Raw genomic sequence first — 27027 nt, 5'->3', positions numbered from 1 at the left:
GTAAGGTGCTTTTATTAATACTCAAAGGCTAAAGAACAAGAAAATTACTAGATGGTATTAATTATTCAAAAATTTGTTCATAAAACTAATTTTATTATTTTTTAATATTAAGTTTTCATTCAATTTTTAAATCCATTTTTGGTGTTAAACTTCAATTTGTTTATTGCCAACATTTTGACATTACCCTTTTTGACGTAGAATCGTCCAGAGGGACGACCCCATTCAACAGGAAGCTCGTCTATCTGCACTTGAGGCTGCGGGTATTTAATATTGCGGGGTAGTCGGTAGGCGTTCTGTATGATTTATCACTAGGCTAAAATCTCATCCTGTGACCATCTGATCTCAGATTTATCCATGACAGCATGAACTTAGCTCCAGAGAATCCCTCGGGCAACAAACTTCTGTATGCTGGCTTCAACCAAGATCATGGTGAGAAGTTATTTTGCTGCCGCAGAAGTTCTAATCAACTGATCAATTCAAAGAATGGTCAATTCAATGTCTACTTTTTAGTTGGCCTATCAAATATCATCTTGATCATCATGGTCTATCCATCATGTCCATTCCTGCATTTTATATCAATCATGTCAGTTATCATGTCAGCATTGTCAGTTGACTATGTTGATGCTCAGCTCAGCGCTACTTGCAGAACTGCAAGGCACTATTTGTTGTTGTTGTTGTTGTTGTAGAATTAATGGCATGTACGGCATACGCTAGTGCCCTTTATGCCATTAGCAAAAGGTCGCTTGGCCATATGGTAGTACGGCTAGAAGTTCAAATAGCTAAAGACACTTGATCAGACGGTAAAGAGTGGATATTATGAGAGCCGGAAGGAAAAAGAAAAGGACATTAAAATTGCTACAACAGAACAGCATTAACATGTGCAAGAGAAGAGGTAACGCCAATGATCCTCCGAACATGCAATGTCGCTGGTGCCCTGCAAGGTCGGACCGTGTACCGTGCAATTTAAGGGCCCGGGCCCCGCCGGGTTCTTCGCAGGTCCGCAACACCTTCAGGTGATGAAAGGCGACACTGTGTCCAGCCAACCATTGGCGCCCCCCTCTCCCGCACATGCGCAATAATCTCAAAATCAAGGAGGAAAAAACACTTTGAAGGGAAAGGTTAGATATTGATATTACAATTATGGATGTATTTTAAGACTGAACGGGAGAAATGTTTTTGCCCTAATAATTGTGTGAGATTCATTTGAGCGTCAGTTAAACCTAGTGTTTTCTGGAGGGTCTGTCTCTGTGCATTAAACTTATTACACTCAAGCAGGAAGTGTTTGACATCATCGATAGTTCCGCAAGAATCGCAAAAATTATTGGAAGTTTTTCCGATGTTGTAGAGGAAAGTATTAAGTCCTTTGCAGATGCCCAGGCGAAGTCTGTGTAGCTTAATTTCTTGTGTACGTCCTTTGCCCCATTTTGTAAAGGTAAAGGAAGGGTCAAGCTGTAGGTGTTTAGAAGGGTCAATATTTGGGACGGACTTTTTCCAATTTTGTATGAGATCCTTTTTAAGACAGCGTTTGGTTTCGGTGTCAGAGAAAGGGATGCAATGGTCAACATTTGGTTTTTTTTGTTCCTAGTTTAGCTAATTTGTCAGCTTTTTCATTGCCAGGAATACCACAGTGGCCAGGAATCCATTCGAATACAACAACGTTTCCTTGGTGCTGAATATTAATGAGGGTATGTCGAATGTCACAGACGATCTTATTCTGGGGCAGGGGGTTAGCAATAGCTTGGATGGCACTTAAACAGTCACTGAATATACAAGAATGAAGTGGATTGACGGTTTCTATCCATTCCACGGCTAAGAGGATGGCGAAAAGTTCAGCTGTGAAAATAGAGATACCGTTGTTAAGTCTGACATTTTTTGAGTAGTTAAGTTGGGGAATATGCAAACTGCAGCCAACTGTGTTGAGGTCAGGATTAAAAGATCCATCAGTATAGATCTGAAGTGATTTGTGCCAAACCGTATTAATAACATCTTTGCTGGTACTTCCTCGCATGTTTGGGTCGTCATTGTATGAGATCCGGGAAAAGATTTCTGTAGATATGTTAGGATTGTAATAGTGCCAATATGGAAAGGTGTTAGTCAAAGGGAATGTAACAATATCATATTTAGTAGTTCTGGCTTCAAAAGGAGTTTTGTGTGGCGTTTGACTCCATTTCTCATTGAAGTAATTTTTTTGCCAGTTATCTTGATCAATATACTGATTTGGGTGGTTTTTGTGAGCCTTTATTTTGATGCTGTAAATGTCACTCAAGAATTGACGACGGAGATTCAGTGGAGGGTCGCCACATTCTAATTGAAGCTTGAAGAGAGGAGTACCTTGGAGAGCCCCTGTACAGATTTTAAGAGCTTGATATTGTATGCTGTCTAATTTTTGTTTCATGGTAGTGGAAGCGGAGTCGAAAGCTTCACATCCATATTCAAGAACTGGTTTGATTAAAGCTGAGTATAATTGATAAAGTGTCTTGCAATCAGCGCCCCACGTGGTCCCACTAATACAGCGCAGGAGGTTAAGTTTTCTTTTGCATTTCATGACAATATTATCTATATGTAGTTTCCACGTAAGTTTGCTGTCAAAGGTAACGCCCAGGAATTTGGCTGATTGTGAAAATTGGATCGAGCGGTTTTGGATAGAGAGGGAGATATTGGTTTTCTGTTTGTTGGTGAAAAGAACTGCAACAGTTTTAGGGTAGGATAATTTGAAACCCCATTTTTCACACCAAGTGAGAATATTATTGAGACTATTTTGGATTATTTTCTCAAGGAAAGAGATGTTCCTGTTAGACTTCCATATGGCTATGTCGTCTGCATATTGGGAAACTTTGACGTTGGGAAGGTGCTGGGAGAGATCGTTCACTGCAATGTTAAAAAGCAAAGGACTGATGACACTGCCTTGGGGAACACCATTTTCCTGGGTTCTTTCAGTAGAGAGAATATTGTTGGCCTTAACCTGGATTTTTCTATCACAGAGAAAATTATCAATCCAGCGGGTTATTCGCCCATATATGCCCATGGCTTGGAGTTTAATTATGATCCCTTTACGCCATAGCATATCGTAAGCCTTCTCAAGGTCAAGAAAGACTGTTAGAGTACTTTCTTTGTTAGCACGGGCTTTGTTGACGGACGACTCAAGGTTGAGAATGTGATCTTTTGTGCTACGTCCTTTACGGAAGCCGCTCTGCTTCTGGCTGAAGAGGTCATGTGCTTCTATATACCACAATAAGCGGGAGTTAACCATGCGTTCCATTAGCTTGCATAAGGTGGAGGTGAGAGCTATTGGGCGGTAAGATGAAGGGTTGGCTGGATCTTTCCCTGGTTTGAGGATAGGAATGAGAATAGTGTCTTTCCACTGCTTAGGGCATTGGGAGGTGTACCAGATCATGTTGAAGATGATGAGTAAGTATTCCCTGATTTTAATGGGCAAATGTTTGATAACCGCATTGCTGATTTCATCTTTCCCCGGTGTTGTACATTTGGAAGCTTCAATGGCATGATTCAATTCGTTAATGTTGAACGGTTCATTAAGGACTCCATCATTGTTGTCTTGAAACTTGAGAGTGCTTTCCGCCTCTTTTTTGGTGTTGATGAAAGAGGGGTTGTAGTTTTCATTGCTACTGATTTTAGCAAAATTATCAACAAGGGTCTCAACTTTATCTTTATCAGTGACAACATTTTTACCATCATAATTAATGACTGGAATGTTGGTCTTTTTGTGAGAAGGGTCAATACGTTTAACTTTGTTCCAAATAAGTCTAGTATTAGTTCCTGGTTTAAGGTCGTTGCAAAATTGTTCCCAGTCTTTTCTTTTTGCAACTTTGATGGTTTTTTTAGCGATAGCACAGGCTCTTTTGTAATTGATTAAGTCAGATGGGAGACTAGTTTTTCTCAGTTTTTTTAAAGCCTCTTTTTTGTTTTGTATAACTTTCTGACATTCGTCATTCCACCAAGTGGTAGGGGGTTTGTTTGTGCGACTCGGTTTGGTTTTAGGTATAGAATTAGTCATTGCGCAATCAAGTTCATGAATGAAGTTGTCGTATGTGGCGTCGATACTGACTGTGCTGTCTGGCTTACTGATAAGACAGTTGCATTCCTTTGCGAATTTGCCCCAATCTGCTTTTTTAAGTGACCACCGAGGTGTAGAGTGGTTAGTGCTTTTATAAATGTGATGATTAATTTCAATAGTGATTGGACAGTGATCGCTCCCCATCGTGTTATTTAGAATGGTCCATTTGCATTTGGAAGCTATGCAAGGGGAGGCAAGGGTAATATCTATACATGAAAGGGAACTGCGTGCTGAGTTAACTCTAGTACCTTCTCCAGTGTTAAGACAGACCAAGTTGTTGTTAGAGATAATATCATCAATAATTTGTCCATTATGATCAAGTTTAGAGCTACCCCATAGTGGGTTGTGACCATTAAAGTCGCCACAGATTATGCAAGGCTTGTCAGTGTTTCCAATGATTTGATTAAGTGAGTTGAAGTCTAGTGTGGAGCAAGGGTTGTAAGCATTGATGATGTTAATTTTATTTTTACAGTCATCGTAAATTTCACCTATTTGGAGCTCCAGAGGGATATTGGAACCCGTTTTGTATTTGAAAGCAATTCCATGTTTTACAATAAAAGCACATCCACCACCACTTTTTTTGTTTGAGTTGTTTCGGTCATGGCGGTATACATCGTAGCCACTTAATCTGAAATTTTTGTTCTCTTTCAACCAAGTTTCTTGGACGCAAATAATGTCTGGTTTCTTGACCGTAGGCCAGGAGTAAATTATTTCTTTTAGTTCCTTTTGGTGAGCCAGAAGGGATTGTGCATTCCATTGTAAGATAAGTAAACCTGTCATCAAAGTGTAAATATTCATGATATTGCGTTTCTGTTACTTTTGGGGGGTTGGCTTGCGTTTGACTGGTCAGATGAGTGCGTTCCTGTTTTTGTTTGATGGGATTTCGACGCATCTGTTTTCTTCGGGCTGGATGGAGTCGGTGGAGTTGATCTGCGTCTGCCAGGTTTTTCTTTGTGTTTTTTTAGTTCTTCAGGTTCGGAACGAAGATGATCGATAAGAGATTTAGTTGCAGCTACTCTCTCGTCTTTGTTCTTGAGGGTATCCATTATTTGCATTACTCCGGTGAGTAGTTCTAGGATATTGACTGCGCTACAAAGGCACTGATGCGTGGATTCAGTTTGTGTTGCAGTTGTCTGTTCAGTTTGAGTGGTGGCATCCTTTCTTTGTTTCGAGGGGAGGGTAGTTTTGGGTTGAATAGGTCTACTGATCTTAGTTTTTGTTCTATTTGGGTTGTCACGACTTGTGGATTTTACCTCAGGGGTCGCCATTGGTTGTGTTGCAGGAGTAGATTGGGTGGATGATGAGTTTGGGTTTATTGAGATGTCTGTTTTGATAGCCTTTGCTGCGTCTGCATATGATATATTGTATGAAACTTTGATGTTCTGGATGCGTCTTTCTTGTTTCATAGTATTGCACCCTGCATATGCTGATGAATGTTGCTCCCCACATCTGCAGCATTTAACTTCATCCTTCTGTGTGCAGTGTTCGTATGAGTGAGAGCCGCCACAACGAACACACCTAGTAGCGCTACGACAGTTATTAGCTACATGACCAAGTCGTTGGCAGTTAAAGCAACGGATGACGGGTGGGATGAAAGGCTTGACTCTGAAGTTTTCATATCCTAGTTGGAAGGTTTCAGGGAGGGTGGGAGTGTTAAAAGTTAGGCAGACAGACAGACTTTTCTCCAATTTACCATCTTTTCTGCGCATTAGACGCTTAACTTCTAGGATACCTTGTTTCTTGCAATCTTCTAGAATTTCTTTGTCATCAAGTTCAGTGGGGATTCCAGTTATGACACCTTTACTCTGGGTTTCTGATTTTGCAAATTCGGTAGTTATAGTCCATTGATCAAGTTGCGACATGGCTTTGAGTTTTTTGGCCTGGGCTGACGTATGACATTTTACAGTAATGCCCCCTTGATTGTTTTTGGTGACGCTTTTCACGAAGTTGCGACCTAGGATGTTCAAGGCTTTAGCAATTTTAATCGGGCTAACCTTAGCAAGTTTGATATCAGGGGAATTAATGATGACCAGTGTAGGTTGACTCTTGATGTTTGAGTTCTGAATGAGACGGCGTTTGGGTTGGGAGTTTTGTGGAGGGTCACTATCTGAATCTGTGTAGACGTCACTGTATGTTATGTGCTGTCGTTTACGGCTTTTTGGTTGAGACTGTGTTTCATTTTGGGCTTGACTCATTAATCTATCTAGGGTTGATCGTGATCTGTCATCATTCTCTTGAAGGTTGTCATAAGGCCTTTGATTAGATTGTGATAATTGATCCCATGATGTGTCTGATTCCATCTCTTCTTCCATCTTGGGGTGGAATCGGCCTAAAGCGGCCTAGAAAGGGGGAAAGCTTAAAGTTTAAAACCTCCTGATAATGAGATATTGCTTACCAGTTGAAGTAGCAACACGAGAATCTTGAAAAATAATCAAGTATGCCAAAACGAAGGCAGTCACTGGCTGACAGAGATTCAAATTTTCGCGCGCTCTCGAACATCCAATCCTACGTCCGGTCACGGCAAAATCTTCGCGGGTCTCCTCTCGTTCAGAACTGTATTGGTTTGAGTGCAAGGCACTATTTATTTAATGCTATGGATTTTAAATGCTGTCCTGCAGTGTCCCCACGGCCACAACAGCCATCAAAACTGAATCATATCTCTTTAACTTTTAAGTTGCATGCCCGATGTTTTTTTGGACCATGTAACTGACTATATTTTACCAAATTGAGAACTTTTTACTACCATCCTGCCTCTCTTCAGAAAACAATCTGCCCTTTTGTGACATCTGTATACTCTGGCCATTTCAATGATTCATACATGTCATCGCACACTTCACATGCGCAATGAACATCACTAACATCCGCTATCGGCTTGACCATTTACAAACTGCATGAACAGCTTCACAACGCAGCATATAACCCGCACCCTACCATACTCCCCTGCTTCTAAAATAGTTTCTTTGAAAAGGCAAAAGTATTTGAAATATTAGTTATAATATATGTTGCCCTATTTTAGACCCCTCATAAGCCCTGCCTGGACTCCTTCCATAATGTAGTAAGGTCAGGTAATGCACCTGGGCTATCACGAACACCAATAATTTTACCTTTCTGCTATTGGCTACAGTTTAATGATGTGTACCTGTATATGTTGACGTGAACTGGCAATTGATTATAGTTTGTTTTGTAACACCTCACCCACAAATTCTGTATCTTGATTGGCCCAGAGCCGGTCACATGGCATTTGCTGTTTTTGCTATTTTGCATTTCATGGCAGAACCTACCATAGCAACCAAATTACTATGCCCGTAGCACCCAAAAATCTACATGTATGCATTTTGTGCAAATTCCAAAGTGCTAGTGCTATGAAGCTGGGTTCATACATGTTAGGAAGAGGTAGTTTGGGAAAATTGCACATCAGCTATCACATTAAGCAACTTCTGTTGGAGAGGTGTTATCCAACAAATATTGACTGCTTCATATCTGTGATCCATGGAATATTCAAATTTCCCTTTGGGCAAAGAATATCCTCCATGGAACACCTTGAGAGGCTAGGTTGACTTTACCAGTCAAAGCGATCAATATGAAAAATAAAGCCAACAGTAAACTGATACTATTATATCCCTGAGGCTGAGTATATGGCCCAGTGCCAGTGGTTGTCATGCATGACTTAAGTAGAACTTCAGAACTTTACAATGCTGGAAATCCTTGGGCTGTCATGATTTTTAAAAAATTATCCTTTGTTGCTTTGAATCAAATTCTACGTGAAATTGCCTGATATTTCCATTTCTTTGCATCCATCTCTGGATAGTCCAAAATTGCAGTACATATACATGTAGGTCAGAATGGCATCTTGTTTATTGAATTCACACTAGTACTGTTTTATCACATGCAACCAGACAGAGATTTGTCATTATAAAATTTCTCAGGCCCTTAAACTCGCCCTGTGCCTGTTTAGATGCTGTGCTGGTACAAAAACGAAGATATATCAGGGACCAAGTTACAGTCAAATATCTAGTGCCACTACACTGTGTATGTACATGTACGGGTCCCCTTTCTGCTCTTGAAACCTGCGAAGGGGGAGGGGCCAAACACTGGAATGTTAACTGAACTCTGCTCTAGTAAATAGGTAGCCTTCTGTGTTAACTTTGTCAGCCATGTATGTGCAGATCTATGTCCGGGCAACTTTGGTGGCAGTACTAACATTGGAGAGGTTTCTTCCATTTTTCTCCCAGGTTGTTTTGCCTGTGGTATGGAGAATGGCTTCCGTGTGTATAACACAGATCCGCTGAAAGAGAAAGAGAGACAGGGTAAGTCATTCCACAGAGGAGGAAGACTTGGATGGTTTGAAAGAGTTTTTAATATTCTCTAACTCTGTGGCATCCTCGTGAAGAGTAGACCGTATGTGCATGCTGGTTTAATAGCACGTATGCAAATGACTCAGGGAAATTGAGACTAGTGATTGCTGGATCTCACAATGGGGATAATGTTTATCTACATGTACATATAGCATGGCACACTACCACACAGGCCAAGTGCTTGCTCGATGTAAGATGTCAGTATGCCTAGTGTGTGAAAGTAGGCCCAAACCATGGTCGCACAAAATGTGCTAGCACCATGAATTTTGTTCTGCTCGGACATACATGCCAAGGTCTGTAGAGAACACACCTTCACTCTCACAGATGTCAAACAAAGTACTTGATCTTATATTTCCGTCGGATGTTTTGCCGGAACACAACTGCTTTTTGTCAGACAAATGCCAAAAGCGGCCGGAAAATGGCTGATGTCTGACTGCACTGGTAATTTCACACCCTGTCTGTATCTGTTTCATATAGCTCGATCACACTTCTATTTCCACTGATTTGTAAGTAACTTATAAACATAACAAACTGCTGATTGAAAATTTTTCTGTGATTTGTTGGATGCTTTATTGGAACTGTATTGTTGTTGATGTGCAGAGCTAATTCCAGAAATCAGGGGTCCAAAAGTGTGACATTTTTGTATCCCTGTTACATCTGACCTTTGTTATTTGACATGGAAATATCACCGGAATTGATTTCAAACTATTACTATTTGTTTGGCAGGTAATTTGCATTAATTCATCACTCTTGGAAATTAGAAAATGTGTTTTGAACTTACAAAACCATATGTCAGATGTGACAGGGACATACAAAAATGGACCTCTAATTTCTGGATTTACCGAGCTACATCTGTGAAAGGTACAAATTACTTGTTTCTGCCTTTTCATCACATTTTATTTGGGGAAGTGAGATGAACTAAAATTAAGCATGTTTTAACTGAACTGTGTTGCATCAGCTGTTCAGTACCACCCATGTGACAGGCTTTGATCCAATCAGGATGGCCGAGTGCTCTTGGAGCCAAACCCCCTAGGCCTTTTACTAGAAACCACCCTCAATCCTCCAAAATTCCCCCAAAACTGCTTGAAGGATTTTGGAGGATTGAGGAGGCTTAGAGTTAAAAGGGACATGAATTTGTGGCCGAACTTGCAAAAGTGAGCGGAAAGTTTCCTGAACCACTTTGGCATTAACTGTCTTTTCCAAATAATCTCAAAGACAAATTCGTGTTGAAGAATAAATGTCAGATTGGAAACTTAATTCCTTGGTGAAATATTAATGTTGCATTTTACATTCACAGATCTCCTTTTTTGTTTTAATAAAATAGATTTCAGCGATGGTGGGGTTGCACATGTGGAAATGCTATTTAGATGTAACTACTTGGCCCTAGTTGGTGGAGGAAAGACACCCAACTACCCACCAAACAAAGGTAGGATCCTTGTTTCTGATATCACATGTGTGTCAGTCTGTCTGTATAGTTTGATTAGATATGGTTGGTGTTCTTTGTAATGAGAACAGGATGTGAGACCAGTCACTTCATGATATAAGTGATTTACAGTACAGTGCGCCACAAAGAGGCTCTCATGGAGAGGCTAGTTTTCAAGTTTATGGTTGACAAAAGAATGGCCAACTCGCTGCGATTTACACTTGAGCGATTTCAAAAGACAACTTGAGGAAATGTGTAATTGATTGGGGCATTCCGTGCCTCACAAAAAAACACTATTTTAATTAACTCCAGTATTCTAAACACTTCTGAATCTTCAACCCAGACAAAAACAGCGATACTTTTTTCAATCATTTTCCCACAATGCGTTGCCAAAATAGGCCTCTCCTTGCCAATCTCTTGGTGGCGTATGGCATCGTAAATCGCCCCTGTTGAATGGGCTGGTCCCCGATACTGTTGAATGCTAAACAGACAAGTTGTGTCAACTCAAAGTGTATTCCACAGCGAAGATACATCACCACTTGTTTGTATGGAGATTTTCTAATGTTGCGTCACTTTGGGTCTCTGTTAGGAAACGTCATACTTTTCTCAAGATTTTCATGCAAAGATTTTTACCAAGTGCATTTTTTCTCCAGATCCGTTTCCCCATCTTTTTACCTTCATTTTTAAATACGTTTGAAAAACAAACATGGCCCCAACCCCCACCCATAGCAAAGTGCTTTGTTTGCTTGCAAAAATCCTGACAGTCCTCAATCCTCCGATTTCAATATTGGGGTTAGGGTTGCTTTGCCTTGTCTGCTGTGAAATTTGAAAAACGTGATCTTGAACTTCAGTTGACGTTTCACAATAGAATTATATCATCGCTTGTGAAATATTGTCCAATACAAAATGGACTTGGGACGTGCAGAAACTGAGACAAACAAAACTCAACAGTTCAAAATTCAACAGGGTTGTCTAAGGGGTGTGGCTATCTCATCAACAGCGACAGGTCAAAGAACTAAGGCTTGGTGTCAATGAATGTTTTACTTTTTTGGATTAACTTACTCGCTCATGATGCACCCAGGCCTATCCAATCTTTTCTCTCTGCCCATGCAGTGATGATATGGGATGACGTAAAGAAGAAGCCCGTCATTGAGCTGGAGTTTTCTGGTGAGGTGCGAGCGGTCCGGCTCAGGCGAGACCGGATAGTGGTTGTCCTAGATACCATGATCAAGGTCTACACATTCACCCAGAATCCTCAGCAGCTGCATGTTTTCCAGACCTCAACAAATCCAAAAGGTATCTTTGCTTTTGATAGTGTTACTTTTAAAAAAATATCCAAACTATCTGTGATAGTAAATTATTCATCAGTGTTACAGTCAAGACCACTAAAGACCTTCACAGGACCAGCACAAGAGTGACAAGACCAACATAAGGACTAAGCCGTTGTGGAAGAGATTTTTTGATGTGAAATTTAGGGAGCACAGCAATGAAATGTACAAGGGTATGCAACCCATGTTTACACTGATGGCACACATACATGTACATGTAGTGTGGTCATGTGCAGTGTGTGTGCATGATGAGCAGTACAAGTTCTTTGGTGTATTGTTTGTGTTGTAGAACTAGTGATCTAGTATGATTAGTGGATGATTTTCATGAATTTATGCATACTGGATTATTTGGGCAATTTATTTTCTGCAAGTTAAACAAGTTTAATTACACAACTGTATACCCTTTAATCACTGTCATAATTTTGTGAGGGTTACATGGATTGGTGGCTTTGTCGCGCATTTCAGGGATGGAATTGGGTGTTTCTAGTGTGTGAAAGTGCGTGTGTTGGTTAGTCAGTGCGCAGGGCTGGCCCGTGTGTTCGTAGTTCCATCTTTGGGTGCTTGATGCAGTCATCCCTGCATGTGTTTCTCAGGGTTCTCATCCCTTATTTACTGGTGTAATATATGAGCTTCTGCTATCAATATGTGCATATTATTTTCGTTAGTCATATTTGTCCAAAAATTTAAAATTTAGAAATGGAACTTAAGAGTGCCTGCCATATCTTTACAGGTGGCCCCTTGGCCCAGACTTGAATAAATATATGGAGCCAGAGAGAGGATAAGTGACCCCCCTGTCCTTTCCTGGGCTCATACATGTACATGTGATACAACTAGGACCTGCAGGCCATCATAGTCATCCCCCCTAGTCCCGAGGCAACGCCTCCTGAAGAGTCCCAAGACAACACCCCCCTTGGACCTGCATCCACCCGCCCCGCCACATGGCAGCCTCATATTCATAAAGCCTGAATTTTCTTGAATGTAACAAATAAATCAAACAAGATCACACTGATATGAAGAAAAAAGAAACAATGATAATTATTAACTAACTCGGTAGTGACTTTTACGAGGAACTGGAGCTAATCCATCACAATCCAACACTCCATGTGCAATCTGCATTGCTTGCTGCAAAGTCCGCCACTGATGTGATGGTCTTTGTTGGTGGGCCTATTACTCTTGGTTTGCGGCTTACCGACATCATCAGTACTGTCACCATGACAACGTGCACAGAATGCTCAGGCAGTTCTTCCAGCCGCGTGGATTAAGCCTATCAAAATCCCCCAGAAAGTGGAAATGGATTTTACGTGGTTGGGGTTAATGAGAATAATAAATACTTTAAGTGTTGACAGTAGTTAAAAGTGATTAGGTTACGCTGGTGTACTGAAAAAGGCCCATGTTTTGACTGTCAGCATGTAAGATCCTTCACGAGTTCCCTGTAGTGACTCTCTCAAGTGAGTTGTATATCACAATTGATTACGCTCTTTCCTCTTTGGCAGGTCTGTGTGTTCTGTGTCCGAACAGTAACAATTCTCTGTTAGCGTTCCCGGGACGCAGGACAGGACATGTTCAAGTTGTTGACTTAGCTAGCACCGAGAAGGACCCGGTAGACATTGCTGCCCATGACAATGCCTTGAGTTGCTTAACGTTCAACCATCAAGGCACAAGATTAGCATCTGCATCAGAAAAGGTTAAAGTTATGATTGAAATGGTAGAATGAAAGTAACGTTGAACTGTTGCAGGTTTTTTGTAGTGATTTTTGTTGAAGGCAACACTGGAGTCATAATCAAGTCATCACAAGTGTGCACTCTTGTACTTTCCTAAACTGACTTGTGATGAGACCTGTTGCCTGACTTGTGACTAGTCTTGTGACCTGACTTATGTCCAGACTTTGGACCTGATTGCAACAGTTTTATTGATGAATTAATTAATCTGTGCATGGCCAATTCTAAACATTTTGGCTCAGGAAAATGGATGCTGATATTTCTCTCGCTCAATTTGTGTTTATATCGGCTGGCATACAGCCAGCCAGTTCTTTATCAACTTTATAATGATGAGTTCTAAACCAATAGGAATTGATAAACTGTCTAAGGTATTTATGAAATGACAGCGCCTATGGTGATTCAGATAGTGATGAGGGTAATTGCGTTGGTATGAATGATGATGTTAATCATATTTTGAAGTAGGAGTTACACTGGATTTTCTTTACTCCCAGGGAACTCTTATTAGGATATTTGACACAAGTAACGGGACCCAACTACAAGAGCTGAGACGAGGCTCAGGCAGTGCCAACATTTACTGGTGAGCAACCGTAGTAAGATCTGCCAATACGTTGGTAGTGTTTGATATCCTAAGTTGGTTTATAGCAACTCTTTACTATACAAAGGGCAATTATCCCCAAGTAGTGACAGGCAGTAGATCTTGGCATGATTTGGAACTGTTTCAATGAATAGCATTCATTGCTTTGGCAAATAGTGAAGTCTGTTGGAATAAAATGGCAGGATGACTTGTCACTGGTGTCCCCGAGCAGGATACTTTATCACATTTATTTTTCCGACCTGTCAAGTCTGTAGCTCTGAAACACCGATGTTTTATTTGTTGCAGTATCAACTTCAACCAAGATTCCTCACTGCTGTGTGTTTCAAGTGACCATGGCACTGTCCATGTATTCGGAGCAGAGGACCCAAGGAAGAACAAACAGTCGAGGTAGGACAGCCAATGTCAGAATATCTGTGTTTCGATTGTCTCCAATACCAGAGACGGACCACAGGGCTCAAACTTCATGCATAGCAGCTCCAACTGTAGTTCCTACTCACGGTCTCCTCTCTACAAGTTTCTTCAGGCTTACAAGCAACAGTTCCTAGGGTTTGCTTTTGAGGAATCCTTGTTTTCGTTACCAGAAAGACTCAGTCGTAAGTTTGTCCTTCCCAATTTTTTACAGCCTTGCATCTGCCAGTTTCCTGCCCAAATATTTCAGTTCCAAGTGGAGTTTCTCCAAGTTCCAGGTTCCAGGCAATGCTCAGTGCATCTGTGCATTTGGTGCCGACTCCAACTCAGTCATAGGTGAGCTTTAACCCTAACCCCCTTTGCATTTTCTCTAGGCACCTTGCCAAACCGGATAGACTCCAACAGCTAGAACAAAAGACTTTAGTTCATTGCTCACATCCAACATATCCCTACAGAAAGTGGCCGCTGTTGGATATCGTTGGGTTGAGCATGGTTCAGGTTCTGATTGTTATCTTTGATTGGATCCTGTAGTGGAAATGCTTAAAAAGTCATTCATGACAAGCTGAAGGAAAGTCAGTTGGCTGTCTGCAAAATTCTGCTGTTAAAAAGGATTGGCCTTTCTGCATGTACAAATCTCATCGTATAACCCTACCTCTGACTCATTCTTCTGTAATCAACACTTTGGCAAGTTTTTTAAGCATAATTTATAACTCCGACAGTTACTGCTCCTGTTTGTCAAGAGCCTATCTCTTGGCCATTTGCAAAGGGTTGGCAAAGTATTGGCTCACTGATAACAACACTTTTCCAGTGTCCCGTGAATTTATACTCCTATGAAATCTGGTCGTTTCCCTTGAATTGGTCAAGCATTCACAAGCTATGAACAATAACAATGTCTGGGCCACAATATTTATTCCTTTTGCATAATTTTAAGTAAAATTTCTGTAGTGTTTCAAAAAATACCTTGGTGAGAGGTCTGAACTGCAACAGAAAACAGTTCCAATTCAAGAAGAAAACTACAGAAAATGGCTGAAAATTTGGAAGAAAACAGACTGCCCTAAAACCTGAAAGACAGTGACCAGTACAAGAAAACAGACTGACCTAAAACCTGAAAGACAGTGACCAATACAAGAAAACAGACTGACCTAACACCTGAAAGACAAGTGACCAATACAAGAAAACAGACTGACCTAACACCTGAAAGACAGTGACCAATACAAGAAAACAGACTGACCTAACACCTGAAAGACAGTGACCAATACAAGAAAACAGACTGACCTAACACCTGAAAGACAGTGACCAATACAAGAAAACAGACTGACCTAACACCTGAAAGACAGTGACCAATACAAGAAAACAGACTGACCTAACACCTGAAAGACAGTGACCAATACAAGAAAACAGACTGACCTAACACCTGAAAGACAGTGACCAATACAAGAAAACAGACTGACCTAACACCTGAAAGACAGTGACCAATACAAGAAAACAGACTGACCTAACACCTGAAAGACAGTGACCAATACAAGAAAACAGACTGACCTAACACCTGAAAGACAGTGACCAATACAAGAAAACAGACTGACCTAACACCTGAAAGACAGTGACCAATACAAGAAAACAGACTGACCTAACACCTGAAAGACAGTGACCAATACAAGAAAACAGACTGACCTAACACCTGAAAGACAGTGACCAATACAAGAAAACAGACTGACCTAACACCTGAAAGACAGTGACCAATACAAGAAAACAGACTGACCTAACACCTGAAAGACAGTGACCAATACAAGAAAACAGACTGACCTAACACCTGAAAGACAGTGATCAATACAAGAAAACAGACTGACCTAACACCTGAAAGACAGTGATCAATACAAGAAAACAGACTGACCTAACACCTGAAAGACAGTGACCAATACAAGAAAACAGACTGACCTAACACCTGAAAGACAGTGACCAATACAAGAAAACAGACTGACCTAACACCTGAAAGACAGTGACCAATACAAGAAAACAGACTGACCTAAAACCTGAAAGACAAGTGATCAATACAAGAAAACAGACTGACCTAACACCTGAAAGACAGTGACCAATACAAGAAAACAGACTGCCCTAAAACCTGGAAAAAAAAAAAAAAAACCTGACCTAACACCTGAAAGACAGTGACCAATACAAGAAAACAGACTGCCCTAAGACCTGAAAGACAGTGACCAATACAAGAAAACAGACTGACCTAACACCTGAAAGACAGTGACCAATACAAGAAAACAGACTGACCTAACACCTGAAGGACAGTAATCAATACAGATAGCTTAAAGGTTTTACAGTGCAACACCACACAGTACTTTTTAAATGCAATTTAATATATTAAGGACATGTGTGACCATACACATGTATTATTCCAATTAGCCAGCATTGGAAATTTTGCAATTCAGAGTGACAAAAATGATGAAAGCCGCCCAGGGATGCCCCAGGTGAAATTTGTGATTCTGTCAAGGAAAGCAAAACCAAGATTGATGAACAAAAAAATCACTACAACCTGTCAAGGTTTATTACAACATTTCTTTCATTTGCTGTGATGTTATGATGAGGAAATAGTTGTTTTCATCCATTTTTCCCCCAGCAATCTGTGCCGATGGTAGCTACTTCAAATTTGTCTTCAACCAGAAAGGGGAATGCAGCAGGGAAGTATATGAAAACTTCCTAGAAATGACTGACGAGAAGATGTGAAATGTATAACCCCCCCTTCTGTGAGACCCCACCCCCATTCAGTAATTTAGGAGCTGATGTTGTGGTAGGGTGCCACGCAGCATGAAATATCCCCGCCTGAGGGTATTATCGGAAACATGCCTGAGGCTGGAATCTGTTTTAGTAGCTTTGTAAATATAATAATTATGTGAATTTTGTAGCAGTCTGTTTTTATTCCACTTGAAAATAAACATCATCACAGTCCTGATCGGACAGCTTGAGCAAAGCACAGTCCTGATTGGACAGCTTGAGCAAACCGCAGTCCTGATTGGACAGCTTCAGCAAACCACAGTCCTGATTGGACAGCTTCAGCAAACCCCAGTCCTGATTGGACAGCTTCAGCTCTTTATTGAATGTGAATGAAAAGATTTTACATACGTGCTCAACATTCATGTTGAGAGTGAGTACTTTATTCAAATAATAAAGCAGACCTACAGCGGGGCTAGCATTATCTGCTTGTGGCAATTCAATGCATGTATTTCCATACCTGGTTAGTCAGCCATGACGTTGTGTTTGATTACATGCAGCTGACCATTGAAGCAGACTTTTTAGTGTTGCATATCTGTTGGCAGACATGCACACTCTTTGCATACTAATCAAGGCCCAGTTTTCCTGGTGACATGAAGTAGGAATCTATGCGTACATGTACTTACACAGAATGTGCTGTTAAAATAGTCAGTCTAGGAAGTCTGTGGGCCAGTCTGGGCTGGTGCATTATTTTAGAATGCATGGTGGTTCTGAATCTTTCAGGTTGCAGTTTCAGGAATTGGCATGTTGGCGGACGCTGAATAAGGTAATCCATTGTAACACTAAATGATGCCAATGACTGATTCACAGAATTGAATATTTTTATTGCTTACTTCTAGAACTCTTCGTTTGCACTGTGGTAGTTTCCTCGTTACATACAACCAAAGCTTCTGATGAAAATCAGAATTCTTCTTTAGATATTGCCAGTTGGACAGGAAGTTTTTGGTTGTCATGGCCCAAACGGCTGAGCCGTTTTGTGCCGGTCTCAGGCTGCTTTTTTTTTGTACCATCAGACTTCAAAGTTGTTATCACAAGAATAAGTCTCATAGTGCCATAGGAACATCAAATAAGATGCACAGAGCAAAATATTGAAGTACATTAATTCAATTTGAATGCTTCAGGCCTACAGTCGGGGATTAATTTTAAAGATGTAGCCTGAGACGGAGACAGAGTCAAGCTTTAGAAAATGGCCCTGCTATATTTAGTAATAGTTCATTCCTATATTGTTTGTTATATCTCACTTTTTTTTCGGCCAGTAACGCTTGATTACGACTTCATTTTAGCTTTGTTTGTGTGTTAAGCTTTGCCTGGTATGTTGTATAAACAGTCCTTTAAATCGACTGTGAATCAAACAGCAATAGTTGAAAATAAACAAATGAAATAATACATTGCCATGAGATGAATTACACTGTAAAGTATAATATGAAAATTCATGCAGTCCAAACTTTGCCAAAATATTTTTTTTATTTTGACCTTGTATTTTAAAATGTCAAGTCAAGATCTGTGATGCATATTTTGCGAGCAATTCTTCTCAGTGTGTTGAACTTACTTTCACAATTGTACGATTGCTTTATGAAAAAGCTAGAAGCTTCCCCAGATGTTGTTATTAGAGGCAAACCCCTTTGTAAGGTGTTAATATTCAGTTTCACCTTGAGATAATGTTGGAATCAGGAACTTTGCATAAATTGTTCATGTGTGCCGTTTTGCCGATCATCAACGACCATTTCATTTGGTTGTATTGCAGTCATCCTGTTTGATTTATTCTGGAATCTTAGAAGGCAGAAGGGCATACACATGTTTGTAAATGTTGACGACTTTAAAGTAAAACTGAATAGGTGATGTTGATGAACAAGAAATCCCCATGGCAAATTCATTATAGTTTTGATTGATTCTTGGAGGCAAACTGTTCTGTTTTGTTTGTTCATGGCATGTTAAGGAAGACCATGATTTTCATTGGCAGTATTTTGCCATCAAGTAGTGTTCCCAGCATGGTACCTTTGCTGAATGGGGCCTGAATTATAACCCCCCCCATCACATCTTTGATGCATAATGCTTTTATTTTGCTGAATTGAAAATCATGGCCTTTTCTTTTCAAGATATCAACGAGAGTCTTCAACACCATCTTTGTAATCGCACCCTCCTCATTCAATGTGATAGCCTTACAAAAGCTCTAAATTCTGCTGGGAAATTTTGTCGATAACTGTAAATATTTATCAAAGCAAGCATACATTTTTTGGTGAAATTATTTACTTTCGAGTAAGGAGTGGTCATTACAATTTCCCTCAAATACCTGACCGTAAGCAGTAATTGTCGAAAGAATTTTATTCATGCCCTCTGTACACTTGAAAAACTGTGGTGTTAAATTCGTGTTAATTTACGGGGATGAGATTTGCTCGGAGTTCTCCTGATTTCAGGATCTTTCCGTCAGGATTTCCATGTTTTCTGGATTTTCAACCAATATCTTATAAATTTGGAAACTCTTTAGTTTACCATTTCAGTTATTGTAAGTATAAAAGTTGATGTACAGTGTTTGCATAGCTGCCATCTTTCCGGCAAATACTATTTCACAAGATGCATGTAAAGGAGGCTTCCCTTTCGAAAAAAGAACTACCCTGCAACATGGTTACCACGCAAAGCCTCTACAGGACACAACAAATCGTTATACCATAAGGGGTACATATGGGCAATTGAAATGCTGCTGTGGGGTTTTAAAAACCGCTGGCGATGTATTTCCTAGATATTTCATTGTTGTCCAATCTCAACCCTGAATTTAACACCCTCGATGTTATTAGAGGATTAAACCCAGTCTTGTTTGGTCCTCGGGTAACACCACAGTTTATGCAGTTGATCAGTTCCAAAAGTTTAGTAAAGAACTACATAAGGCCTATACCTTCTCTTTTATGCTGTATATACCAAATGTTCAATACATGTACGAAGATTATTTTCAAGTTATTCAACTATGCGTATTTTTTGCAGCACCACAGATGGCCATGTTTTTATTTCAACTTTTTAAATACTTCCTGCCCGATCAGTGATGTCCATCTGGCCGATATTTTAAATTGGATTCGTGTTTCTCGGCAGTTAATAACACATAATGACCTTTCGTTTTACCAGCAGTTCCTGAAAAGTGACAAAATAATCATGAGCAGTCGCAGATATTTCAAATAAAAACCGATATTGACGGTTTTCGTCGTTTGCGATTTTCATTTGTTTTTGTTTAATCGGCGGGTGTCTATTCGTAAACAATGGGGATTCCTTAGGTGCAAAATACGTGTACGTAGTTGATGTTGACTTTTTATAGACGCAGATAAACGTTTTTATGTTCCATGTTTGTCAGACAAAAGTTTCATTGAAGACAGTCATTGAATCAGTTTCGACAGGAACGCTACTTGAACAGCACTTTGAGGATACTGAATAGTGATTTCTTTTATTTGCGAATTTTCAAACGTTTCAACCAGTTAAAAAGTCTGTACACCTTGCCCTAGTTCAAGAATCGAAATTGTCCATCAAAATGATTCTAATTCTAAACCTGCCTTTTAGTTATTACCCGCAGTCTGTTTGAAATCATTGTTTATTCCGTAGTTTCGTCTTTTTATATCACTGTTTCATGAATATGTAGATTGGAATTGTAGTTAGTGCGCATTTTTATCGGCATTTATGACTTTACATTTCCGACGGCTGTTATTTGTAGTGACATTTATCGCTCGAATGTCCTACTGTTTGCATCGGCCTTTATTCATAGCGACAGGAACCGAGAACGGAAGTTGTAAATCGCGTGGACTTTTCCAGCTAACTTCTTTGCATCATTGAGGTGGCGCTCGGTTAGCGTGTCAGGCGACGAACGCTCTCATTCAGGAATTTTGCAGCTCCATTGCTTCTAGACGAAGTAAGTACTGACTTAACATATTTTGGCAGAAATTCTGAATAATACGCAAGGAGACAGGCTTGCTCTCAGTGACTTTAGGTCCGTTTGTCGTAGTTCTCTTGACCTTTTTATTGATAGTGATTTTAATAAACTTCTGTGCAAGTATTACGGTCGGGGTTTTTTTTCAGAAAAATTATGCAAGCATACGACGCGATATCAGTGCACGTGGCAACCCGTTTAAAGGATTTGTACTCCCGTTCAACCCTTGAAAGAAGTAAGAAAAATCTCCGGAAAATAATCAAAGAAGTGGAAAATGACAGTTTTACGACAAAGGATAATTATGGAAAAATTACCGGTTTTACCTAACTTTGTGTCTTATTTTCACAATTTGTCGGGTTAACCTTGAAATAACTTTGATGCCATATAAAAGACTAGTAACCCTTATGAACAAAAATGTTTATTACTTCCAGGTAGAAAACGTTTTTAATTTCACTTCGTTTTTCATTGGGACGCATTTTTCGTCATTTTCGGTCTTTTTCACCTTACTCAGTGCCTGCATATTCACACTTTCGCCGAATTCACCTGAGATCATCGGTGATACTGTGTGGAAGACCGATGAATCATTTGTATGCATCATTTCATTTCTTCAAGATCGAGAACCATATGTCTGAACTACGTTTCGTGTTTCATGCGGATTCCAATTTCCGCGCTATGAGTTTGTCAAAATGAGATAAAGGAGATTCTCGTCGGAGCTGGTGAACATTTTCATGTGGTTCATGCCTGTATATTACATGTAAAACTCGGGATATAAACCGCGAATTTCAACATTTCCTTGCAATGTTATAATGACAAATAGACCTCGGTTTCAATAATAAACTTCGTGTTAACTTACTGTACTTTTTGTGTTCGTCTTTCGTTCCCCAGTCGCTGAATTTGACGCTCACAAGGCCGACGGTAAGAGGCGGAATGAACGGAATCGGTGCTGAGCTAGGTCGATATGCAAACCCGTCCGGTCAGGAAGAGCCGGTGGCCCAAATCGACTTTACCCTCAATCAGTGTTCAAAAATAGTGTTACCAAATCTGTGTTGAAAACTTCGAAATCATTCAGATAAATATTATTACCCTTACACTCATAATTCTTTCAGTGTCGTGAAAATGGTCCAAAATAAAAAGGGTTGCATTCGGAATTCAGTTTGTGTTCCGAAAGGTGGTGCACTTGAGTAAATCTCAGAAAATCCCACATTAACGTCGACATTTCTTTGAAATTGATACGATCAAGGAATTGTTAACTACAAAATACTCAAATCAAGCTTCTAAGAAAATGGTTTTCTAGTTTTGAGAGCATATTAATGACACATAATCCCGCTTGGAAACAAAATATATGTGCCTAATCTTGCTCGCTCTGAATGTCCTAGGATTAATCATCTAACATGAGCCTTTGCTCAAAACTTACCATGAAAACATAAGGACATAATTTAGTTAGTTTAGAAAACATTCTTCAATTTTAAAGGGTAATTAAAAATGCAAATACGTACCAAGTAAATACGTGTATCATTTGAAGACCATTTCAATGACAGGTTCCACTGGGCAAGTGTAACAGGTGCACGGAAAAAAATCACTTATATATATAGACCACTAATTTGTAAAATGATAGACGTGGCATCTCCCGGCTTTCGCAAAGTTATTTTTTGGCCTGTGGTGCCCTGGACGAATCTTCATTTAATGTACTGGCTTAAAATGACCAATGAAATTCTTTCGTGGCCAGATTATCAAAGTGCGCAATAACTATCTTAATACCCTCACAGAAGTATGTCGGAAATACATACCGTTCATTTAACGTTCGATGAACGCTCCGAAAATACTGTTGTCGGAAGTCATTTGGTAAGAGATGACTGAGATATGAGCTGCTGTACTTTCGATATTTATCCGGAACAATGATACATTCTTTCATAATTCCCTTCAAATTACACTTTGAATTGCCTTCATTTTCATCCTCTTATTTAATGACTTATCTCTCGTGACTCATCCACATAGAACGTGCACATAAAGGGGCAGGGCCTACCCATACTGCCCCACTACACATTTTAGGTAGGCCTACCTGTGAGGCTGACTTACATTTCAGTGAGACTCACTTGCAATAGACCGACTGCGCCACTAAATCCACTAAGTCACGTTACCTATAGTGGGTATTGAACATCAACAAACATGGCGCCTTTCAATAGCAAAGTGTGTTATAGGTGTTATTTACCAAAAATACAGCCAATTTTTGGTCTAGTGCCTAGTACATCAGTAGTCTACCTACAGTTAACCGACAGACGGCCTTAATTTTGGTCAATGACACTTATGACACACTTTGCTATGGGAGGACGCTATGTTTGCTGATGTTGATACCCATTGTAGGTCACATGACTTAGCGGCTTCAATTAGTCTATTGGTCAACTTAAATTCGCACAGACGATGCAGGAGAAGACAGTCGCCAGATCAGTCGCCATCATTGGCAGTGGGGTGACCGGCTTAGCGGCCATCAAGTGTTGCCTCGACGAAGGCCTTCAACCAACTTGCTTCGAGAAGTCCGACACCATCGGCGGTCTGTGGGTCTACCGTGACGGCACGGACTTCCAGATGACTGGCTCAGTCTTCAAGTCCAGCGTTACCAACACCAGCAAGGAGGCCATGTGTTTCAGTGACTTCCCCTTCCCTAAGCAGTGGCCAAATTTCTTACGCAACGCTGATATGAAGAAATACTGTGACCTTTACGCCGAAAAATTTGGTCTTACTGAGCACATTCGCCTATCCACTCGAGTAACTTGCTTGAGCCAGGCGCCAGATTATAACACTACCGGTCGATGGGTTGTAACATCTAGACAACAGGAGAGCGGGGATGGAGAAACAAGTCAGGTGTTCGACTCAGTAATGATTTGTACTGGAATGTTCAACAACCCCTTTCGGCCCAACTTTCCGGGTCTAAGTGATTTCCAAGGCAGGGTCATGCACAGCCACGACTACCGCAAGCCGGTAGGTTTCGACGACAAGCGTGTTGTAATCATCGGTTTTGGAAATTCAGCCGTAGACGCAGCAGTGGATCTGAGTCGATGCGCCTCACAGGTAAGCCGTTTTTCAACGTTTTTTCGATTGGCAAAGGGCAAAACAAGATGTATCTAAAAAGTTGTCCCTCCCCCAAAGGAAATACATTAACTGTCAGTGACAGCTACTGACTCGAAGGTTCGAAGTGGCCAAGTGATTTTGGCAAGTTTAATTATTAAGACAAGTGGTAAAAATGTTTGCTGTTACGTGGGACGGATAATTGGGGATTCGAATCGCATCTGAGTAAGCGCGTAATTTTTTCGGCACGAATATCCTGAAACTAAAAGTAATCACAATGTTTATAAGAGATCGTTGCGCATTACCAGCCGTGGGATTTGTCGAAATTGACAAGTCAACCATCTGGCAGTAGTTAACAAACGTTTTTTTTTTTCAGTCGATTTGATGACATGCTGTATTGACCGAGTCTTTCTCTCCATGGATAATACCAGACAACATTTTTCACTCTTACAATTAACAATCACCAAAGAGTCCTCTATTACAGACTTCTGCCAGTTGTCTACCGACCTGGCATCCAAACCTATCTCCTCCGGTCATCATCAGGGCAACTTTCCCTCAGTGAATCATGAAAAGTCAGTTAAGCTTCATGTCACGTTGAGCTATCATAAATATCCTTCACTATCCATGACATATCTACCGTGATTCGTGTCCTTAAATTACGACCATTTTGTCAATTTGATTTATTTCCCTGCTGTGTTTGCGAGTATTCATGACACTCATCAGCTTTGTCATCTCAAGCAAGGCAGACTGCATGACTCAAGTTAATGACTCGACTCGAATCCGAAGAAACACACTTTTTGGTAACTCGACTCGATTCGAGTCCCGACGGGTAAATGACTCGACTCGAATCGAGTCTCTGCGACCAAATGACTTGACTCGAATCTCTCGTGGAGACGCGACTCGAGTACAAGCTAATAAGACTCGAGTCTCAAAAATATTAAAAGCAAAATAGTTTTCTAGATACCTGTCACCCTATTTAATTTCAGTATGTCTAAATGAAAACAGGAAATCCACAAAAATGACTTACATGTACTTGTGTTTTTATTGTATTTTGTTCCAAAATATGTGACTCAAATTGACTTGATCCCGGTACTTGACTCAACTCGACTACACAAAGTGACTCGACTCGACTTCTTGACTTAATTACTCGACTCGACTCGAGTCACAATGTTAAAATGACTCGACTCAAGTCACCGAATTTAGTGACTCGTACAACACGGTGGGTGACGTAGGTGAATACCTGTGGCCTAATTCTACGCTTTGGTTTTGGTTTTAACATGGTTATACATCTAATTGTAAGGTTTTTCTTGGGTTTGGGGGTTATTTTTCCTCACAATCTGTAGGTGTTCCTTAGCAAGAGACGCGGAGCATGGCTTGTTAGCCGCAGGGCTGATAATGGCTATCCATACGACTTGATGCACTTGAGACGTTACCGCTTAATCCTCTCCGAGCTCCGGGAGATGTCCTTTAAGAAGATGCTTCGCAGTCGGTATGAGTTGATTAACCACGCTCTTCAGCCTGCTGGGAATTTCCGTCGATGCAACAATCGCGTCATCAACGAGGAGCTTCCAGGTAGTATCTTGAATGGCTCCGTAGTCATAAAAGCAGCACCAGAGCACTTCACCAAGACTGGGGTGGTTTTCAAGGATGGGAGCTTTGAGGATGATATTGACGTGGTTATCATAGCCACTGGCTACAGCTTCACTTTACCTTTTAAGGTGGACTGTCCAGCCCTTGAGACCGACCCCAGGCTAGGCCGGCTGCCCCTGTATAAGCTCCTTTTCCCCTTGGGTCTGGCGCACAATACACTCTCAGTAAACGGAGCCTTCGAGCTTCTAGGCCCGGTCATCCCTTGTGTGGAGTTACAAGCACGATGGGCATCGCGAGTCTTTAAGGGATTGGCAAAGTTGCCACCTCAATCTGAAATGGCTGCAGTAGCATTGGAGACTGTAAATGGTTTTGATGTGCCCTGCGTCCGTTACGTCACTCACGTCGGGTATGCGGACTCGATCGCGTCTGAAATCGGTGTCAGGCCAAGTCCGTTCAAGCTCTTCTTCCAGGATCCAGAACTAGCTCTGCGATGCATGTTTGGCCCACATGTACCGTACCAGTATCGCTTGGTAGGTCCGGGTATATGGGCTGGCGCTAGAGAAGCCATCAAAACGGTTTGGGAGAGAGTTCTGGCACCGACAAAAACCAGGCATGAAGATCCTAGAGAACGCTCTCTTTCCACGATTTCTGCTCTACTTGGTATATTTACCTTGATGCTTGTTCAATCACTCCTTCTAATTTACAATTTCATATGTTCTTTTTAGAACGCATACTATTTAAGCAGGTAAAACCGCCTTCGCCAAAACCAGGTGTTATAAAGGGGAAGAGTGGATGAAGCTACACGTATGTAGTAGGTGATTTTGTCCCAAAACTCGAAGAGTAGATTTGCTTTACATTTATTACAAATAGCAAAACATTGTTTTGTAGAACAATCCGCTAGTTTTGTGTACGAAATTTAAAATAGATATTTAAAACTGTGTAGGGGGGCTTTATAAATTGTGCTTGTTCTTATAACTTGACAAAAAGAAATATGAATTAAATTAGATAAGTGTTATTAAGATTTTCACTGAGATTGCTCGTGATTGAAGAATGAACAACAAGTGAAATACACTTTGTAATGTTTGCCAAAGGATTTGCGCATGCGCTCTATGAAGTTGCAACGCAACCAAATTTCCATTGCAACTTTCAGACTCACTGACTTTGATTTACAGTGAACGCTATTTTGTTTCAAATATCCATTCCTCTGTTTTTCGAAGATCATGAGGCAATCAATATTACTTTAGCATTTAAAATATTCCACGAAGTTCCTGAGGGCACAGATGTCGTTACATTTACAGTATTAATTTACCCCTCCGTGATTTTCGATGCAAATATTGAAATCCTAAATTGTTAAACCTAAAATTTGTGCATACAATATGCGCGACGACAGACTGTCGTACTAAATTTTTAATGAGATTCTCTCGAAACAGGTAATTCAGCGAACACTACAGAAAAACCACTTAAACTGCAGCACCTGTTGATGCCGAACTGGCTGAAAGGATAAAACGTCTGCCTGACATAAGTTTGCTCTGGCATTACGCAAACTCCTTAAAAAAATAATACAACTTGAAGGTTATTTTTAAGGAAATGGGACGAGGATTTTTGTTCAAAGATTACGTTCTAAAAGTTCTAACACGTGACCCTTGTTACAAATAAATGCATTTACCGCCCTCATTTCTTCATTTTAAATTTATTCGACTGGTTGAGTGGCTTTTTAAGCGATTACGCGAGTTTGTTTCTATATCAACAGGGACACTAAACAATTTAGGACAGAAAATGCGCCCTTTGGGTAA

The 27027-nt window shown here is 40.5% G+C and overlaps 2 protein-coding genes across 2 annotated transcripts; both read left to right on the top strand.

Moving 5' to 3' along the window:
• Positions 1-237: 237 nt before the first annotated feature.
• wdr45b (WD repeat domain 45B) lies at positions 238-19863 on the top strand. Its single transcript, XM_022247766.2, has 9 exons — positions 238-429; positions 8308-8382; positions 9755-9856; positions 10967-11149; positions 12675-12865; positions 13391-13476; positions 13780-13881; positions 14117-14238; positions 16526-19863. Exons 1-9 carry the CDS (start codon positions 363-365, stop codon positions 16630-16632), a joined length of 1035 nt encoding a protein of 344 aa, XP_022103458.1. The 5' UTR covers positions 238-362; the 3' UTR covers positions 16633-19863.
• On the top strand, positions 17316-26923 carry LOC147798495 (dimethylaniline monooxygenase [N-oxide-forming] 2-like). The gene is made up of 5 exons (XM_087139321.1): positions 17316-17443; positions 20420-20563; positions 21467-21496; positions 22997-23647; positions 24988-26923. The coding sequence occupies exons 4-5, from the start codon at positions 23000-23002 to the stop codon at positions 25957-25959; spliced, it is 1620 nt and encodes a 539-aa protein (XP_086995447.1). The 5' UTR covers positions 17316-17443; positions 20420-20563; positions 21467-21496; positions 22997-22999; the 3' UTR covers positions 25960-26923.
• Positions 26924-27027: the final 104 nt, after the last annotated feature.

This window comes from Acanthaster planci, linkage group LG07 (assembly GCF_054643075.1).
Source record: "Acanthaster planci isolate LZ-2023a linkage group LG07, COTS_SCS, whole genome shotgun sequence".
Classification (NCBI taxonomy): domain Eukaryota; kingdom Metazoa; phylum Echinodermata; class Asteroidea; order Valvatida; family Acanthasteridae; genus Acanthaster; species Acanthaster planci.
Note: the sequence above shows the minus strand (reverse complement) of the source record. Positions and strands in the feature narration are given on the sequence as shown.

Coding starts and splice junctions, on each gene's coding strand:
- wdr45b (XM_022247766.2), top strand. CDS start 363: ATGAACTTAGCTCCAGAGAATCCCTCGGGCAACAAACTTCTGTATGCT. Junction 13,882..14,116: donor AGGAAGAACAAACAGTCGAG/GTAGGACAGCCA, acceptor AATTTTTTACAG/CCTTGCATCTGCCAGTTTCC. Junction 14,239..16,525: donor CGACTCCAACTCAGTCATAG/GTGAGCTTTAAC, acceptor TTTTTCCCCCAG/CAATCTGTGCCGATGGTAGC.
- LOC147798495 (XM_087139321.1), top strand. CDS start 23,000: ATGCAGGAGAAGACAGTCGCCAGATCAGTCGCCATCATTGGCAGTGGG. Junction 23,648..24,987: donor TGAGTCGATGCGCCTCACAG/GTAAGCCGTTTT, acceptor CACAATCTGTAG/GTGTTCCTTAGCAAGAGACG.